The sequence below is a fragment of the Schistocerca gregaria genome, chromosome 3 (genome assembly GCF_023897955.1).
Source record: "Schistocerca gregaria isolate iqSchGreg1 chromosome 3, iqSchGreg1.2, whole genome shotgun sequence".
Taxonomy (NCBI): Eukaryota; Metazoa; Arthropoda; class Insecta; order Orthoptera; family Acrididae; genus Schistocerca; species Schistocerca gregaria.
Genome location: NC_064922.1, coordinates 264010468 through 264025470, shown reverse-complemented (window position 1 = coordinate 264025470; position 15003 = coordinate 264010468). Strand labels below are relative to the sequence as shown.

Below are 15003 nucleotides of genomic sequence, written 5' to 3'. Positions count from 1 at the left end.
AGGACACGGATTCAACTCTCGATACTTCAAAGGATTATTCCTTGATGGAAGAATAGTGGCCGGCCGCGGTGGTCTCGCGGTTCTAGGCGCGCAGTCCGGAACCGTGCGACTGCTACGGTCGCAGGTTCGAATCCTGCCTCGGGCATGGATGTGTGTGATGTCCTTAGGTTAGTTAGGTTTAAGTAGTTCTAAGTTCTAGGGGACTAATGACCACAGCAGTTGAGTCCCATAGTGCTCAGAGCCATTTGAACATTTTTTGAAGAATAGTGACAGGTCGATTCAGAGGAGCAGCGGCCCGAAGTCTGGAAAGCTGGCAACAGCCGGAAGAGCAGTGTCCTCACAACACGCCCGTCTACATGGCATCCACGTAGTAAGATAAGGCAAAGGATGACCTTACGGCCAGTCAGAGTCCTCCACTTCTCATCTGAGACATACGCTACCTGACAAAAACGTGAAGCAGGAGGAAATGAAATGTTGAGAAGGTATGCGACTTTCTTTCGCTGATTAGAGAATCGAGTCAAAATTACGAAGAACTTGACTTCAAGAGTCCAGTATCATGCACTCCATCTGATCTACATGCATACACTGATTCGGTTGTAGAGGGTGTCATCAAGTCATTGTAACCTCCCCTCAGGGAAGCTGCCCACAACTGCTGTAACTGGTCATTGGAGCGAAGTTGACATCAGGGCTTCTCCGACTAATGTTCTGTCGGGGACAAATCTGGGGATGTTGCTGAGCATGGAAGTGCCTCAAAATCACGCATGCAGTTCATGTGCGGATGAACATTATTCGTTCCCGAGTTCGAGTCTCGGTCGGGCACACAGTTTTAATCTGACAGGAAGTTTCATTTTTCGTTTGAAATTTGGCACCACGATATTGTCACATGAGAGTTAATACCTTTGACTGCAGGACGTCTGTGACGTACCACTGTAGTGCAGGGTTCCCTCGATCACTAACAGTGCAATATTTCTGGCTTAGTCAGCCATCATATTAGGGTCCAAGAAGCTGTTCCCAGAGCAGTGGAGATGCGAGAAGTATATAGATGACGAAATCTGGTGTGAGGTACCTGTGAGAGATGTTAGATTCGGTACCATTCCCGTGAGAAATACCGCGTGCAAAATGCTACTGCTCTGTGATTGGCTGCTGTGTTCGGAGCAAGGGCGCCAAAACGTTAAAGTACAGTTATTATCATTAGTTTAACTACTCATTGGAATGAGTTCACTTTTTAATATAAATATCTCCCAACAGCTGACTATCAATAAGTCATTTTAGACAATTAAAAACCGATTTTCCTCATCCGATGTGATGAGGTGGATGGGCTTACACTATCACATATGTGTACCCATGCACACTGTGTAGTACTGTTTGGCTCAAATGGCTCTGAGCACTATGGGACTTAACATCTGAGGTCATCAGTCCCCTAGAACTTAGAACTACTTAAACCTAACTAACCTAAGGACATTACACACATCCATGCCCGAGGCAGGATTCGAACCTGCGACCGTAGCGGTAGCGCGGTTCCAGACTGTAGCGCCTAGAACCGCTAGGCCACTCCGGCCGGCCTAGTACAGTTTGTTTAACGTCAAATGTTCACGTCAGGCGTTGTTGTATGATCCAGTAGTCATTTGCAGTTGACCACTATTAAATTATGGTGCTTACAGCGCCATCTATTGCTACATTTTGAAAATATTTATTTTTCTTATGCTGCACCTTTTCCCGCTTTTCCGATAATATTCCGTTGCAATTTGACGTCATTCTGACCATTAGTGTTATTTCTACAGCGGTTTGAAAGTTTAATTTTAATCATCCTGTACAAAAAAATCGACTCAACTCGTCAGTGCACTGGTTTTCCATGATTAGTATGTAAAGAAGTATAGGGAAATGGTAGTTCCTAAGCGGCGAGAAATGTAACACAACACACATGCCAATTGGTACGGGCAATATTCTTTCGGATACCCGTCGTGGGCTTGCGGTAGCGTTCTCGCTTCCCGCGCCCGGGTTCCCGGGTTCGATTCCCGGCGCGGTCAGGGATTTTCTCTGCCTCGTGTTGACTGGGTGTTGTGTCATGTCCTTAGGTTACTTAGGTTTAAGTAGTTCTAAGTTCTGGGGAATGATGACCATCGATGTTAAGTCCCATAGTGCTCAGAGCCATCGGATACCCGATAAAACAGACTAGGGGTACCCGCGGAAAGGAAAAGAGTGAGGGGAAGGTCTGTATTCCGCTCACAGTTCTCAGGCGTACATTTAAGCTGCCTGCTGTGCGATGTCTTTGGAAAGGACGCAGTCGAATTCTTTGCCCGCCCATCCCCAACCCCAACCCAAGATTGTGCTCCCCCTCTAGTTACCTCGACATAAGTGGGACGTTAAATGCTAATTTTCATTTCTTTTGCTACATCCTTTGCTACGCAGTTGACTGATCAGTGAAGAATTTGACGAGCGACTGAACAAACAGATCACTGTAACTCTATCATTCAGTCTTCAGGCTACTACATTAAACATCATGTAGCCTCCGTCGCATCACATGTCACCACATGAATATCTGGTGACATTCTGCCTGTTCTCTACACATGCTACGCATAGTGGTCCACAGCAAAAGAGAAGGCACATGCCGCTTCACTGAAATATAATAGAGGCTTTTTATTGGTTACAGAATTTCTAGCAGTGATAGTTCGTTTCTCAACTAAAATAGAGATTCAACATTCCTGAGCGCGACGGGACGTGCTGTTATTTATGCAGTTACTACATTGAAGAGTCAAAGGAACTGTTAGACATGCCTAATATCGAGTAGGGCCCCCCGCGAGCACACAGAAATGCCGCAACACGACGTGGCATGGACTCGACTAATGCCTGTAAAGGTGCTGGAGGAAACTGACTCCATTAATCCTGCAGGACTGTCCATAAATCCGTAAGAGTACGAGGGGGTGGAGATGTCATCTGAACAGGATGTTTGCAAGGCACCCCAGATATGTTCAATACAGTTCGTGTCTGGAGAGTTTCGTGGATAGGGAAAGCGTTTAAACTCACAAGAGGATTCCTGAAGCCACTCTGTAGCAATTCTGGACGTGTGGGATGTCGCATTATCCTGCTGTAGGTGGCCGAATCTGTCGGAATACACAATGGACATGAATGGACGCAGGTGATCAGACAGGATTTTTAAGTAGGTGCCACGTGTCAAAGACGTATGTAGACCTATCGGGGGTCCCATATCACACCAGTTGCACACGCCCCATACCATCACAGAGCCTTCGCCAGCTTGAACAGTCCCCTACTGACATACAGAGTCCACGGATTCATGATGTAGTCTCCATACCCGTATACGTCCATCCGCTCGATACAATTTGGAACGAGACTCGTCCGACCATGAGGCATGTTTCCAGTCATCAAGAGTCCAATGCCGGTGTTGACGGGCCCAGGCGAGGCGTAAAGCTTCGTGTCATGTAGTCATCACGGGTTGGGCGTTCAGTTCCGAAAGCCGATATCGATGACACTTGCTGGTGGCGCAGCATCTGCAGTAATTTGCGGAAGGGTTGCATTTCTGTAGTTCTGTCACCTTCTTGCAGGATTTTTTTTCCGGCCGCAGCGATGTGGGAGATTTGATGTTTTATCGGATTCCTGACATTCACGGTACACTCGTGAAATGGTCGTACGGGAAAATCCGCACTTCATCGCTACCTCTGGAGATGCTGTGTCCCATCGCTCGTGAGCCGACTTAACACCACGTTCAAAGTCAATTCATCTTGATAACCTGCCATTGTAGCGGCAGTAACCGTTCTAACAACTACGCCAGACATTTGTTGTCTCATACAGGCGTTGCCGACAGCATTGCCGTGTTCTGCATGTTTACATATCGCTGCATTTGAAACCGCATGTCTATACTAGTTTCTTTGGCGCTTCCGTGTATGTACACTCATGGGACTGTATGATTACCCTTACGTCTATGGTCATGGTTTGAAAATGGTCCGAAACTAGTCATCACAAAAAGATGACTATGGCCGCAACTGTGACGGATGGTCGCACAAAATAAAATAAAAAATTTCAGTTTTGATATAACTGATTCTCGCAGACTATGAAAAAATGCCATAGCCCAAAAATACTCTAGACAAGAAGCGCACAAAACCTCTTGTACCTCAGACGAGTCATAGATTTCCTCCTAATACTTTTAAGGCAGATTACTGTGACACCTAAACGGTTGTCATACTGTGTGATCAAAAGTATCCAGACACCTGTCTGTAATACCGAAGGGACACTAGTTGTCACGAGACGGGCTCGCAAGAATAAAGAGAGGCGGGGAAAATTGTGTTGCAAGTAGAGAGGCGGTAACAGCAGAATGGGTCGGTCTGGAGAGCTCACCTACCCTGAACCTGGACCAGTCATTGGATGTTATCCGAGTAACGAAACAATCAGGCACACTAGAACCCTTCTAAAGCTGCCCAGGTCGACTGTGAAGTGGAAACGTCAATCAACAACCACAACTAAACCAACTGTCGGACAGCGGCCGTAGAGAACTGCGCAGGGCGGTTGAAGAAAATCGCAGAAGGAATCACTCGTGAGTTCCAAAATGGTACCAGCAGTGCAGCTGGTGCAATGACCATGCGCAGGGACTTCAGAAAAATTGAGTACAATGGTTGAGGACCACCTCTCAAGTCATATGTTTCTATAGTCTGCGCTAAGCGTCGCCACCGGACATTGGGTGATGAAAGCGAGTGATTTGGATGGTGTATCATGCTACACTCTGTGGCAATCCGATGGTAGGGTTCGAGGTTGCCGAATGCCTTGAGAACGTTAGCTCCAGTCTCCTGTCTTGCCAACAGCGAATTATGGAGGAGGATGTGTTACGGTATAAGGGCAGGGCGTTTTTCGTCGATATAGTTTGCTCCCCTTCCGGCACTTAAGAAGACTATAATTGAAAAAGGATATCAACATATTTTACAGCGCTGTGTCCTGCGTACAGTAGAGGAACAGTTCACCGACTGCGATTATTTCTACACGCAAAACAATGCACCCTTTCATAGATCAGCGACTGTCAGGCAATGGCTTGTGGACAATAACATTTCTGAAGTGGACTGGCTAGTCCAAAGTCCCAGCCTGAACTTAATGGATCTTCGGGCTCGGTTAGAGTGTCCAATTTGCTCCATAAAGAGGCATTCAACATGACTATTCTCGTTTCGGCTGTTGAGGAAGAATAGGCTGCCATTCCTCCACATATATTCAGACACCTCATTGAGAGCGTCCTGCCAACAGCGTTCAAGCCATTATAAAGACGAAGAGTCGACACATCCCATATTAATTTGCACTTATAGGTGTTCGGATACATTCGATGAGATAGTGCATTTCAACATTGCATACGAATTAAGTCTTTTTACTTTATTCATATAAATTGGATGGCACCTTTTTGAATTAACGAGCAGGAATTAGGATCCCATATGATTAAATACAGGGTATCCAACGAGCTGTAAAACAAGACCTGAAAATGAAGATGGTATCTGTTCTTTTGAACATGTCCGAAAGAACAGCTACCACCTTCATATAGATAAAGCTTACCGGCCAATGATCTTCTTCGGTGCGGATGCACTGACATTGCCCAAACTCTTGCGGGAATCGGTAGATTAACTGCCGCGAGTAATGAGTGTAGTGGGCAGGGGCAGTACAAATGTAGTGTGTGGACAGTAAGTTGGGAATGTGCGTCTCACGAGAAGCGTGCCAGAGATAAGACCCTGCAGCCGCACTACACTCTGTGTCCTCGATGTCTCTGTCCGATAGAGCGTCTGCCATGTAAGCAGGAGATCCCTGGTTCGAGTGCCGGTCTGGGCACACATTTTTAAGTGTCCCCGTTCATATTTATCTACGCCTGTAAGCAGCTAATGGTCTTGAATTCACTGTAATTTCATGTATTTATATGTTCATAATGTTAGGGTGAAATTAAATATTAAAACTCTGAAATAGAAAACAAGCAATACAATACAATGAATAAACATTTTGAAAAAGTATTATTCAAGTTAATTCCAGTTGCAACACTTTGCTTGCTTATACAACATCACATCTGGTCACTTTAATGGGTATTGCATTACTTTCATGCTTTCTAAATTTTTACTTGCTGTTTATTATGTGTGTACCTGGGATCTTGATCCTGTAGGATTTTAATAGTGACTGCAACAATTGAAGTTGAACATAGTGTGTTTTGGAAGCTATATTTTCTGGCTGGTTAGGTAAAGTGTCGCCCACGCCCAGTATTCAATTAGATGAACGTGGGAAATCTCTCAAAACAACCGTCAAATTCACCAGGAGAATCTTTTCAGACTTGAAATTTCACACTTTTTGCCCACTCTTTTAGCTCAGAAAATGGTATTTTCGTTAATCGACTGCTTCATCTGGACTCATAGATTAAGTATACATCAGTTCGAAACTTCCTGACAAATTAAAACTGTGTGCCGGACCGAGATTCCAATTCCCGAGTTCGAATCTCGGTCCGGCACACAGTTTTAATCTGTCAGGAAGTTTCATATCAGTGCACACTCCGCTGCGGAGTTAAAATCTCATTCTATAAATGAGCACATCTACATGTCCATGTTCTACAAAATCTACTACAACAGCTCTGACGCTTAAAACGGAATGTGTAAGGAGCTTTTGAAATGAAAATGACACAGGTGGAAAAAAGGAAGTAAACTGGTCTTTAATTGAAAAGAAACCGCCTTAACTGGTGATAGATTTCTGCCACTGTGATACAAGACGGCCATGCCTTCCTACGGAACCAGTATTGTATACAGGCAGGCACATCTTCATTCAAAGCAAATCGGTGACCTCGAATGTCTTTCACCAGGGCTCCAAAAATATGGGAATCGCATCGTAAGAGCCCCGTACTGTATGGAGGCGTGCAGTGTAGTAGAAACAACCTTGGCAACATGTGAACGGACATTATCCTGCAACAGGCTGACGCCGTCCGTCAACATTCCTCAGCGTTTGAACTTGACAGCCTGCTTCAATTTTTGCAGCGTGTCCACTTGCCGCTTTGTGTTAACTGTGGCGCTGTGTTCCAAAAAGTTAATGAGCAATGGACTCTTGCAGTCAGATAAAAAGGTCACCATTACTTTCTTGGAGCTGGCAAGGCTGTTGTATCGACTACGCTGCAGAAGTTTCACTGAGAAGCCGCTGGGAAGAATTTCCAAGGTAGCGATGAAGTGGGGATTTTCCCCTACGACCTTTTTACGAGTGTACTGTGAACATCAGATATCCGGTAAGACATCGAACCTTCGGTATCACTGCGGGCGGAAAAAGGTCCTGCAAGAACGGGACCAACGACAACTCATGACAATCGTTCAACGTGACAGAACTGCAGCCCTTCCCAATTTGGTGCAAATTTAAGTTTTGGGCCACCAAAAAGTGTCAGCCGTGCGAACATCATCCATGTGGGCTTTCGCAGCTCAAGTTCCATTCGTGCACCCTTGATGATTGCAAGACACAAAGCTTTAAGTCTCGCCTGGGACCGTCAACATCGACGTTGGACTGTTGCCTGGTCGGACGAGTCTCGTTCCGAGTTATATACGAGAGGATGGACGTGTACGGGTATTGGTGTGGGGCGTGTACAGTTGGAGTGATCTGTGACCCCTGAATCGACTAGATAGGACTCCGACAGGTCACACGTGCGTCAGCATCATGTCTGATCACCTGCTTCCATTTATGTCCGTTGTGCAATCCGATGCAATTTGGCAATTCCAGTAGGACAGTTCGACACCTCACACGTCCAGAATTGACACAGACTGGCTCTAGGAACACTCTTCTCAGTTTAGACACTTCTGCTGGCTTCCAAACTCCCCAGACATGAACATTATTGAGCATATCTGGAATGCCTTGCAACGTGCTGTTCAGAAGAGATCTCCACCCCTCTTACTCTGACGGATTTATGGACAGCCCTGCAGGATTCATGGTGTCAGTTCCCTACAGCACTACTTCACACATTAGGCGAGTCTGTATGCTTTCGTGGCCCCTTCACAATATTAGGCAGGTGTACCAATTTGTTTGGCTCTTCAGTGTATAACCAAATAATCATTATTCCTCAATAGTAATTATCACATAAATACAAAAATGTATTGACGGGCATTGGAAGAAAATAACCCGAGTTTCTCGTTCTATCCTGCATCAGGACGTTGGAACTTAATAAATTTATTAGATGTTACCCGCGCTTGGAATAACTCCTGCGGACGCCCACGAACGGTGGTGTCACTGGAGCAGTGACTTACCGGTGAAGGTGCTGGAGAAGACGTAGAGCAGCGGCGTGGCGGTGGCTTGCCACGGCGCGGCCCGCCCGTCCAGTATCAGGTGGAGCGCCAGCACGCCGTACGACGCCACCGACAGGTTCACCGTCAGCTGCGGACACAAGCACACAGCGCCGACACCGTCACATACCGTCCAGATTCAGCATCGTCATGTTCTTACCGCTCTACCGCGAAACCATACTTATTCAGATCATCGGATAATCAGGCGGAATACAACTATCGAAACGCTGTAGTTAGGGTTGCCTAAACACGTCTGTATTCCCAGTGAGGATGATGTCAGGTGTAGGAGATACAAATATAAAAAACTTGCATAGCTTTTTTTCATTCTACATTCCTCATAAATTAAAGATAATGTTGACTTATGGTAAAACAACGCTCTGGTGGGCGGTTTGCCGGTTTAATCACCTCGGGGTATGACCATCCGGTGCATCTGACGTGCGGTCGCCGCACGGTGGCTCTGGCAGCAGTCCACATATCCAGAGGAGTGTTGGTGCATGTCAGAGTACGGTCCAGCCAGTAAGTGTGCACAAGATTTCGGACGTGCTAATGGCGACTGTGTGTTGAAAATGGCTCAAAGAATACATACTGGTGACGTTATGAGTGGTAGAATACTAGGGTGACTGGAGGCAGGTCAAACACAGCAGGTCGTAGCGCGTGCCCTCCGTGTGCCACAAACTGTGATCTCAAGATTACGGCAACGATTCCAGCAGACAGGAAACGAGTCCAGGCGCTACAGTACGGGACATTCTCAGTGTACAACACCACAACAAGACCGATATCTCACCATCAGTGTCCGTAGACGGCCACGAAGTACTGCAGGTAGCCTTGCTCGAGACCTTACCGCAGCCACTGGAACAGTTGTCTACAGACACACAGTCTACTGACCACTGAACAGACATGGTTTTTTCGCCCAGAGACCTGCAAGATGCATTCCACTGACCCCTGGTCACAGGAGAGCCCGTAAAGCCCGGTGTCAAGAACACAGTACATGGTCATTGGAACAGTGGTCCCAGGTTATGTTGATGGACGAGTCCAGGCAAAGCCTGAACAGTGATTCTAAACCGGATATTCGTCTGGCTTGAACCAGAAACCAGATACCAACCCCTTAATGTCCTTGGAACGGAACTGTATGGAAGCCGTGGTTTGATGGTGTGGGGTGGGATTATGTTCAAATGTGTGTGAAATCTTATGGGACTTAACTGCTAAGGACATTAGTCCCTAAGCTTACACACTAAATTATCCTAAGGACAAACACACACACCCATGCCCGAGGGAGGACTCGAACCTCCGCCGGGACCAGCCGCACAGTCCGTGACTGCAGCGCCTCAGACCGTTCGGCTAACGCCGCGCTGCACATTGAGGTTTGTCGCACATTCGCTGTCACTAAAAACAACATAAAGCTTCGTCTTCTGATGAAATCCTCTAATACGAGTATGACGTCCAATATAATAAAGTTAGCAAAGGGTCCCATCATTGTCATTGCGAAAAGCTTACATAACTGAAGTGAACTGTGAGATCTGTTAAATATTTCCTCCCTGCGTTTTTAGCATGTAAATGAAAAAAGCAAATGTTGATATTTAGCTGGGAACACTAATTTAGCTTCTTCACTTTTAATATCAAAAGCAGTTTTGCACGACTCTTTTCGGCTGAACACTGCCATCTCACAGTGCCTGCGTTATAAATACAGAGGGCGTAAACGGTAATTGTTTGCAACGTATCACAGTGATGTAGCTGAAGTCGAGACGAACAATTTGATACAGGACGCTTTGGTCCATCCGGGGAACAACCCCAAACTGGCCTACAAAAGCCACCTAAGGAACAGCGCAAGTGTGCCGTGCGAGATTTTGTCTAAAATAGTCATTAAATAATAAAATGCCCTTCTTCTTGCACTTATAACATTAACATCGACGACTGTCTAAATTTTACTTCGAAACACTGTGAATTTTAATGAAATAAATTAGTTTTCTTTGTCTGACCTTCTTACTATGAAACTATTGTGGGTGTAAGCGTTGAGATTAGATCAAATTGTAAAGGTCATTAATCTTCCACAACATTTACAAAACTGGTTTTTTGTTTCATGACCCTCACTGGAAACTTAATAATGATAACGAAATAGTGGATCAAATTGTTTGTCTCAACTTCCCGTACACTACTGAGGTACGTTCTGAACAGTTAGCGGTTACACCTTGTACCATGTTGCGAGGTACAAACTTCTTGCAGGTAGATGTGGCAGTTGAGCAGTAAATGTCTGTAATACCGTAGTATCATCACTATTGTTGACGACGGCATCTCTGAGGCGCGCAGCAGCCATCTATTTTGTTTTGCGAAAGCTCACAAACTGCCTCAGGGTGTCACTGACGCGATACGGGATTTGGCGTGGAGTTCATTAAAACGAATGCGTTTTCCGTGGCGAGAGGAATCTCAAACACCAACTTCGTCCTCCGAATGCATAACTGTTGTTTGACGCCGATCTACATATGGAAAAACGATCACTATAATAAAATAAGGGGAATCAGAACTCGCACGGAAAGATATAGGTGTTCGTTTTTTTTCGCACTCTGTTCGAGATCGGAATAATAGAGAATTATGGTGAAGGTGGTTCGATGAACCCTCTGCCAGGCACTTAAGTGTGATTTGCAGAGTATCCATGTAGATGTAGATGCAGATATACAGTGAGGCACAAATAGAATCTTTGTTCACCTCATTCCGCTGCATTCGCTTGATTTTTATTTTTATTTTTCCCCTCCAAGGGGACCTAGCTTTGTGAACAAGGAGTGCTCTATGTTCATAAACACGAAGTCTGTTCCCAAATTACTGACACAGAGTTGGGTACATGGTTTATCATTAATGTTTCATAAATTTCTGAGTTTGCTTTCTAAATGGTATGAGCGTATTCAGAGAAATGACATACACATAATGTGGGTGAATAGCATGGCTATCGAGAAGAAAGGCCTTGTGTGGTGTCACCGCCAGACACACTTGCTAAGTGGTAGCCTTTAAATCGGCCGCGGTCCGGTAGTATACGTCGGACCCGCGTGTCGCCACTATCAGTGATTGCAGACCGAGCGCCGCCACACGGCAGGTCTAGAGAGACTTCCTAGCACTCGCCCCAGTTGTACAGCCGACTTTGCTAGCGATGGTTCACTGACTTCTACGCTCTCATTTGCCGAGACGATGGTTAGCATAGCCTTCAGCTACGTTATTTGCTACGACCTAGCAAGGCGTCATTATCAGTGACAATTGACATAGTGGACTATGTACCGTCCATACCGACGTTCGTCATTAATGGATTAAAGTTAAGTATTCCACCAGCTACGCCCGTTTTTCTCACTTCTAATTTCCTTGTCCTGTTCCAGACCTCACGCCAGCCTGCGTGAGCTAAATCGCGTGCCTTTCGTCCTCCTCTAATAACACGGTGTTGGCTCTCCTGCCAACCACAACACCTTGCGCTTTGAGTGACATTGTTTTATGTGAACGGTAGCAATTACAGTGCTGCATAGACAGACTATCCCCTACTGTAAGGTCCGAGAAGAGGCCCAATGCCATTAAATTGTTAAAGGAAGATGATAACGGAATTCGAAAACACGCGTGAGTTTTGTGTGCCCCTTGGAAGAAGGAGGCCCCATACCCCGGTGGAAATTATTAGCGAGGCTGCTGTTGCTGAAACTGGCCATGCAGCATGGACCCCTGGTAGTGCTACAGGTCACACAGTATCACAATTGTCCATCCCATGGTCAACAGTGGGGAAAGTTTTGTGATCTATTTTACACTAGTTCCCCTACCAGATCCAGACGGTACAGCAACTGAAACCCAATGATCCGCAGCAACGATCTGAATTTCCTCTTTGGTTTCTGACACGAATCGAAGTTCATGACATATGGCTGGGCAATATTGTATCGACTGACGGGGCACGTTTCACAATACAGGGTGTAGTGAATACACAGAACTACTGAATGTGGGTTACTGTTGAACCATGTATTGTGCACGGTGAGCCATTGCACTCGCCATAAATCACTGTGTGGTGTGAATTCAGAGGCACGTTCATTCTCGGTCCGTTATTCTTTGAATTGAAAACACACAGAGGGCCTGTCAGGCGTACCGTGACGTCTGCATTTTATCGAGACCTCCGAATACAGCATGATGATCTTTGGAAGAGCGCAACTGTGTGGAAACCACTGTTTTCATGCAAGATGAGCAGCACCTCTTGTCGCTCGCCCAGTGAAACATCTGCTTCATGCAGTATTCCATGAAAGTGTTATCTCCAGACGTTTTTCAGATCCATGGCCCGCAATATAACCTGAACTGAATCCATGTGACTTTTGGCTCTGGGGATATCGAAAAGAAGCGTTTGCCAGGGACATGTTCGGTCTCTACCTGATGTGACGGCCGGCATATAAGAATACATCGCTCAGATTGCAAAAGAGATACTGTGAGGAACTGTTGTATACCACGTCGTCTTAAGGATGCAGCTTCTCGTCGACGTCTCCAGTGCTCATAATTAAGAAACTGTGTAAGCGGCTGTTACTAATAAAATCAACGTTGTGCCTTTGTCTCTTCTTTGGCCTTTCCCGTCCACTTCCTATTCCTAATCTGTTACATGCGGAAACATTTCTGTGGGTCTTCCTTGCTGTCACAGCGCCACATGTGGTGCCAGTGACGAAAATTGGAACAAACGTTTTCTAGCGTAAATCTACGAATGTTCGCTGCAGTACGATAATTACAACCCACAATGGAGCTCTGTGAGTAGCTGGTCTTTAATTATAACCATCCGGTACTAATACGCACCTCTAGCCCGTGTTGGAGAACAGAGGAAATCAGGCGTTCCTCTGAACATTGAACCTTGTTTTACAGGACGTTAATGTTAGCCACTGCGTCGCGATGTCATTAGCACGGGGTGTTCAAAAAGTCTCTCCGCAGGGCCGTGTGATTGTTAGCCGCGCGCGCCGTATGATTGTTCGCCCGCCTGGGTTACTTCCCTTCAAGTGGACTCTCCCAACATTCCACTGTTTCGTTTATCTCAGCCTGCGTCAGTAGTATCGTTGGTGTGTGTCGTTACGTCTAGACGTGACGTTCAAGTTTAGTTCCTTTGTTCGTTTGTTTCGTTTTTGTCACTGTTAAGATGCTAACCATTGAAGAACGTTTGTTTATAGTCGAACAAGTGTTCAAAGCTGGCGATAAATACACAGGTTCAGTTCGTCAAACATTTAATTCAGTTTTCCCGGAGACAACACTCCCACAACGCGATACTGCGGTAAATTTGATTAACAGATTTCGAAGTATGGGTTCAGTGACAGATGCACCGAGAGGTGGTCGTCCTAGCGTTTTGTCTGAGGATAAACTACTCGATATCGTCCATGAGTCCGAAGTAGTCAGTAAGAAAACTCGACAAGGAAATCGATGTCAGTGTCGGAACGGCCCCCACAACTGTAACGAAAAAATTAGAACTTTTCCCATACAAAGTAACAGTCGTACAAAAACTGAAAAATACTGATCTTGGTAAGAGACTGAATTATTATTAATGGTTCAAAATTTTCGTTCAACAAGATGGAAGGGATATTCTTAATGATACTTTTTCATTGATGAGGCGTGGTTTCATTTATCTGGGTACATGAACTCGCAAAATTCTCGTATGTGGAGTACTGCAAATCCATTATGTATTCACGAGAAACCACTTCATTCTGTGAAAATAGAAGTTTGGATTGCAATTTCTAGACGTCGGATTGTAGGTCCCATGTTTTTCAATGAAAGAATAAACGCACAACAATACTGCAGTGATATTCTGTACCCATTCAAAATGGTTCAAATGGCTCTGAGCACTATGGGACTCAACTGCTGTGGTCATTAGTCCCCTAGAACTTAGAACTACTTAAACCTAACTAACCTAAGGACATCACATACATCCATGCCCGAGGCAGGATTCGAACCTGCGACCGTAGCAGTAACACGGTTCCGGACTGCGTGTACCCATTCATAGGAGAACTTGTGTTAAGTGGAATATTGAACGGTTATTTTCAACAAGATGGTGCAACCACGCATACACCTCTCGTTTCAATGTCACTGCTTGCTGATGTTTTTGGTGAATGCATAATTTCACACGGACTTTGGCCCACGATCGCCTGACCTAACACCACCCGACTTTTTCTTCTGGGATGCAGCAAAAGCAACTGTCTATAAAAACCGTCCAAAATCCATCCACTTTAACTGCTTCTGTTACAGAAGAAACGTTACAGCTTGTGTTTGGAAACATGATTAGACGAATTGAATTGTGTATTCAACAACAGAGGGGCGGGGGGGAGGGACACTTTCAACATTTAATGTGAAAATTTGTAAGTAAAATGAATATTCTATGAATTTATAACTTGTATTTCACTGAGTTTCATTTCGGTATACTGACTGCGGTATACGGCACGCGCGGGTGACAATCATACGACACTGCGGAGAGACTTTGTGAACATCCCGTGTTTCACCACCGCTGTTAGCTGCCAGAACGCCATATGCTGCTGCCTTCTCTCCAGACGTACGTCTGGAGTTTAGTTCTCCATAGGAACTGTCATCATCATCACGCCCACTCTTTCTCTTTCCGACCCTTATCAATACTACGCCCTTGGGAATCAGACGTGCAATGTATTAAACTAATCGCCGTGTCAGAGGTAAGTTATAGCCAGACGCAATGATCGTTTTTCTAACTACCTTTCTAGCGGTAAGGACAGAACCTACTTTCAGTGAAACAATT

The 15003-nt window shown here is 45.5% G+C and overlaps 1 protein-coding gene across 6 annotated transcripts in view; it reads right to left on the bottom strand.

The window, feature by feature from the left end:
* The window catches only part of LOC126354141 (uncharacterized), a 331010-nt gene that overhangs the window by 101446 nt on the left and 214561 nt on the right, over positions 1-15003 (bottom strand). For all 6 annotated transcript variants that reach the window (XM_050003547.1, XM_050003548.1, XM_050003545.1 and 3 more), the window contains exon 3: positions 8235-8361. In XM_050003547.1, the coding sequence (XP_049859504.1) occupies positions 8235-8361 (127 nt within the window). The remainder of the gene's footprint in view (positions 1-8234; positions 8362-15003) is intronic.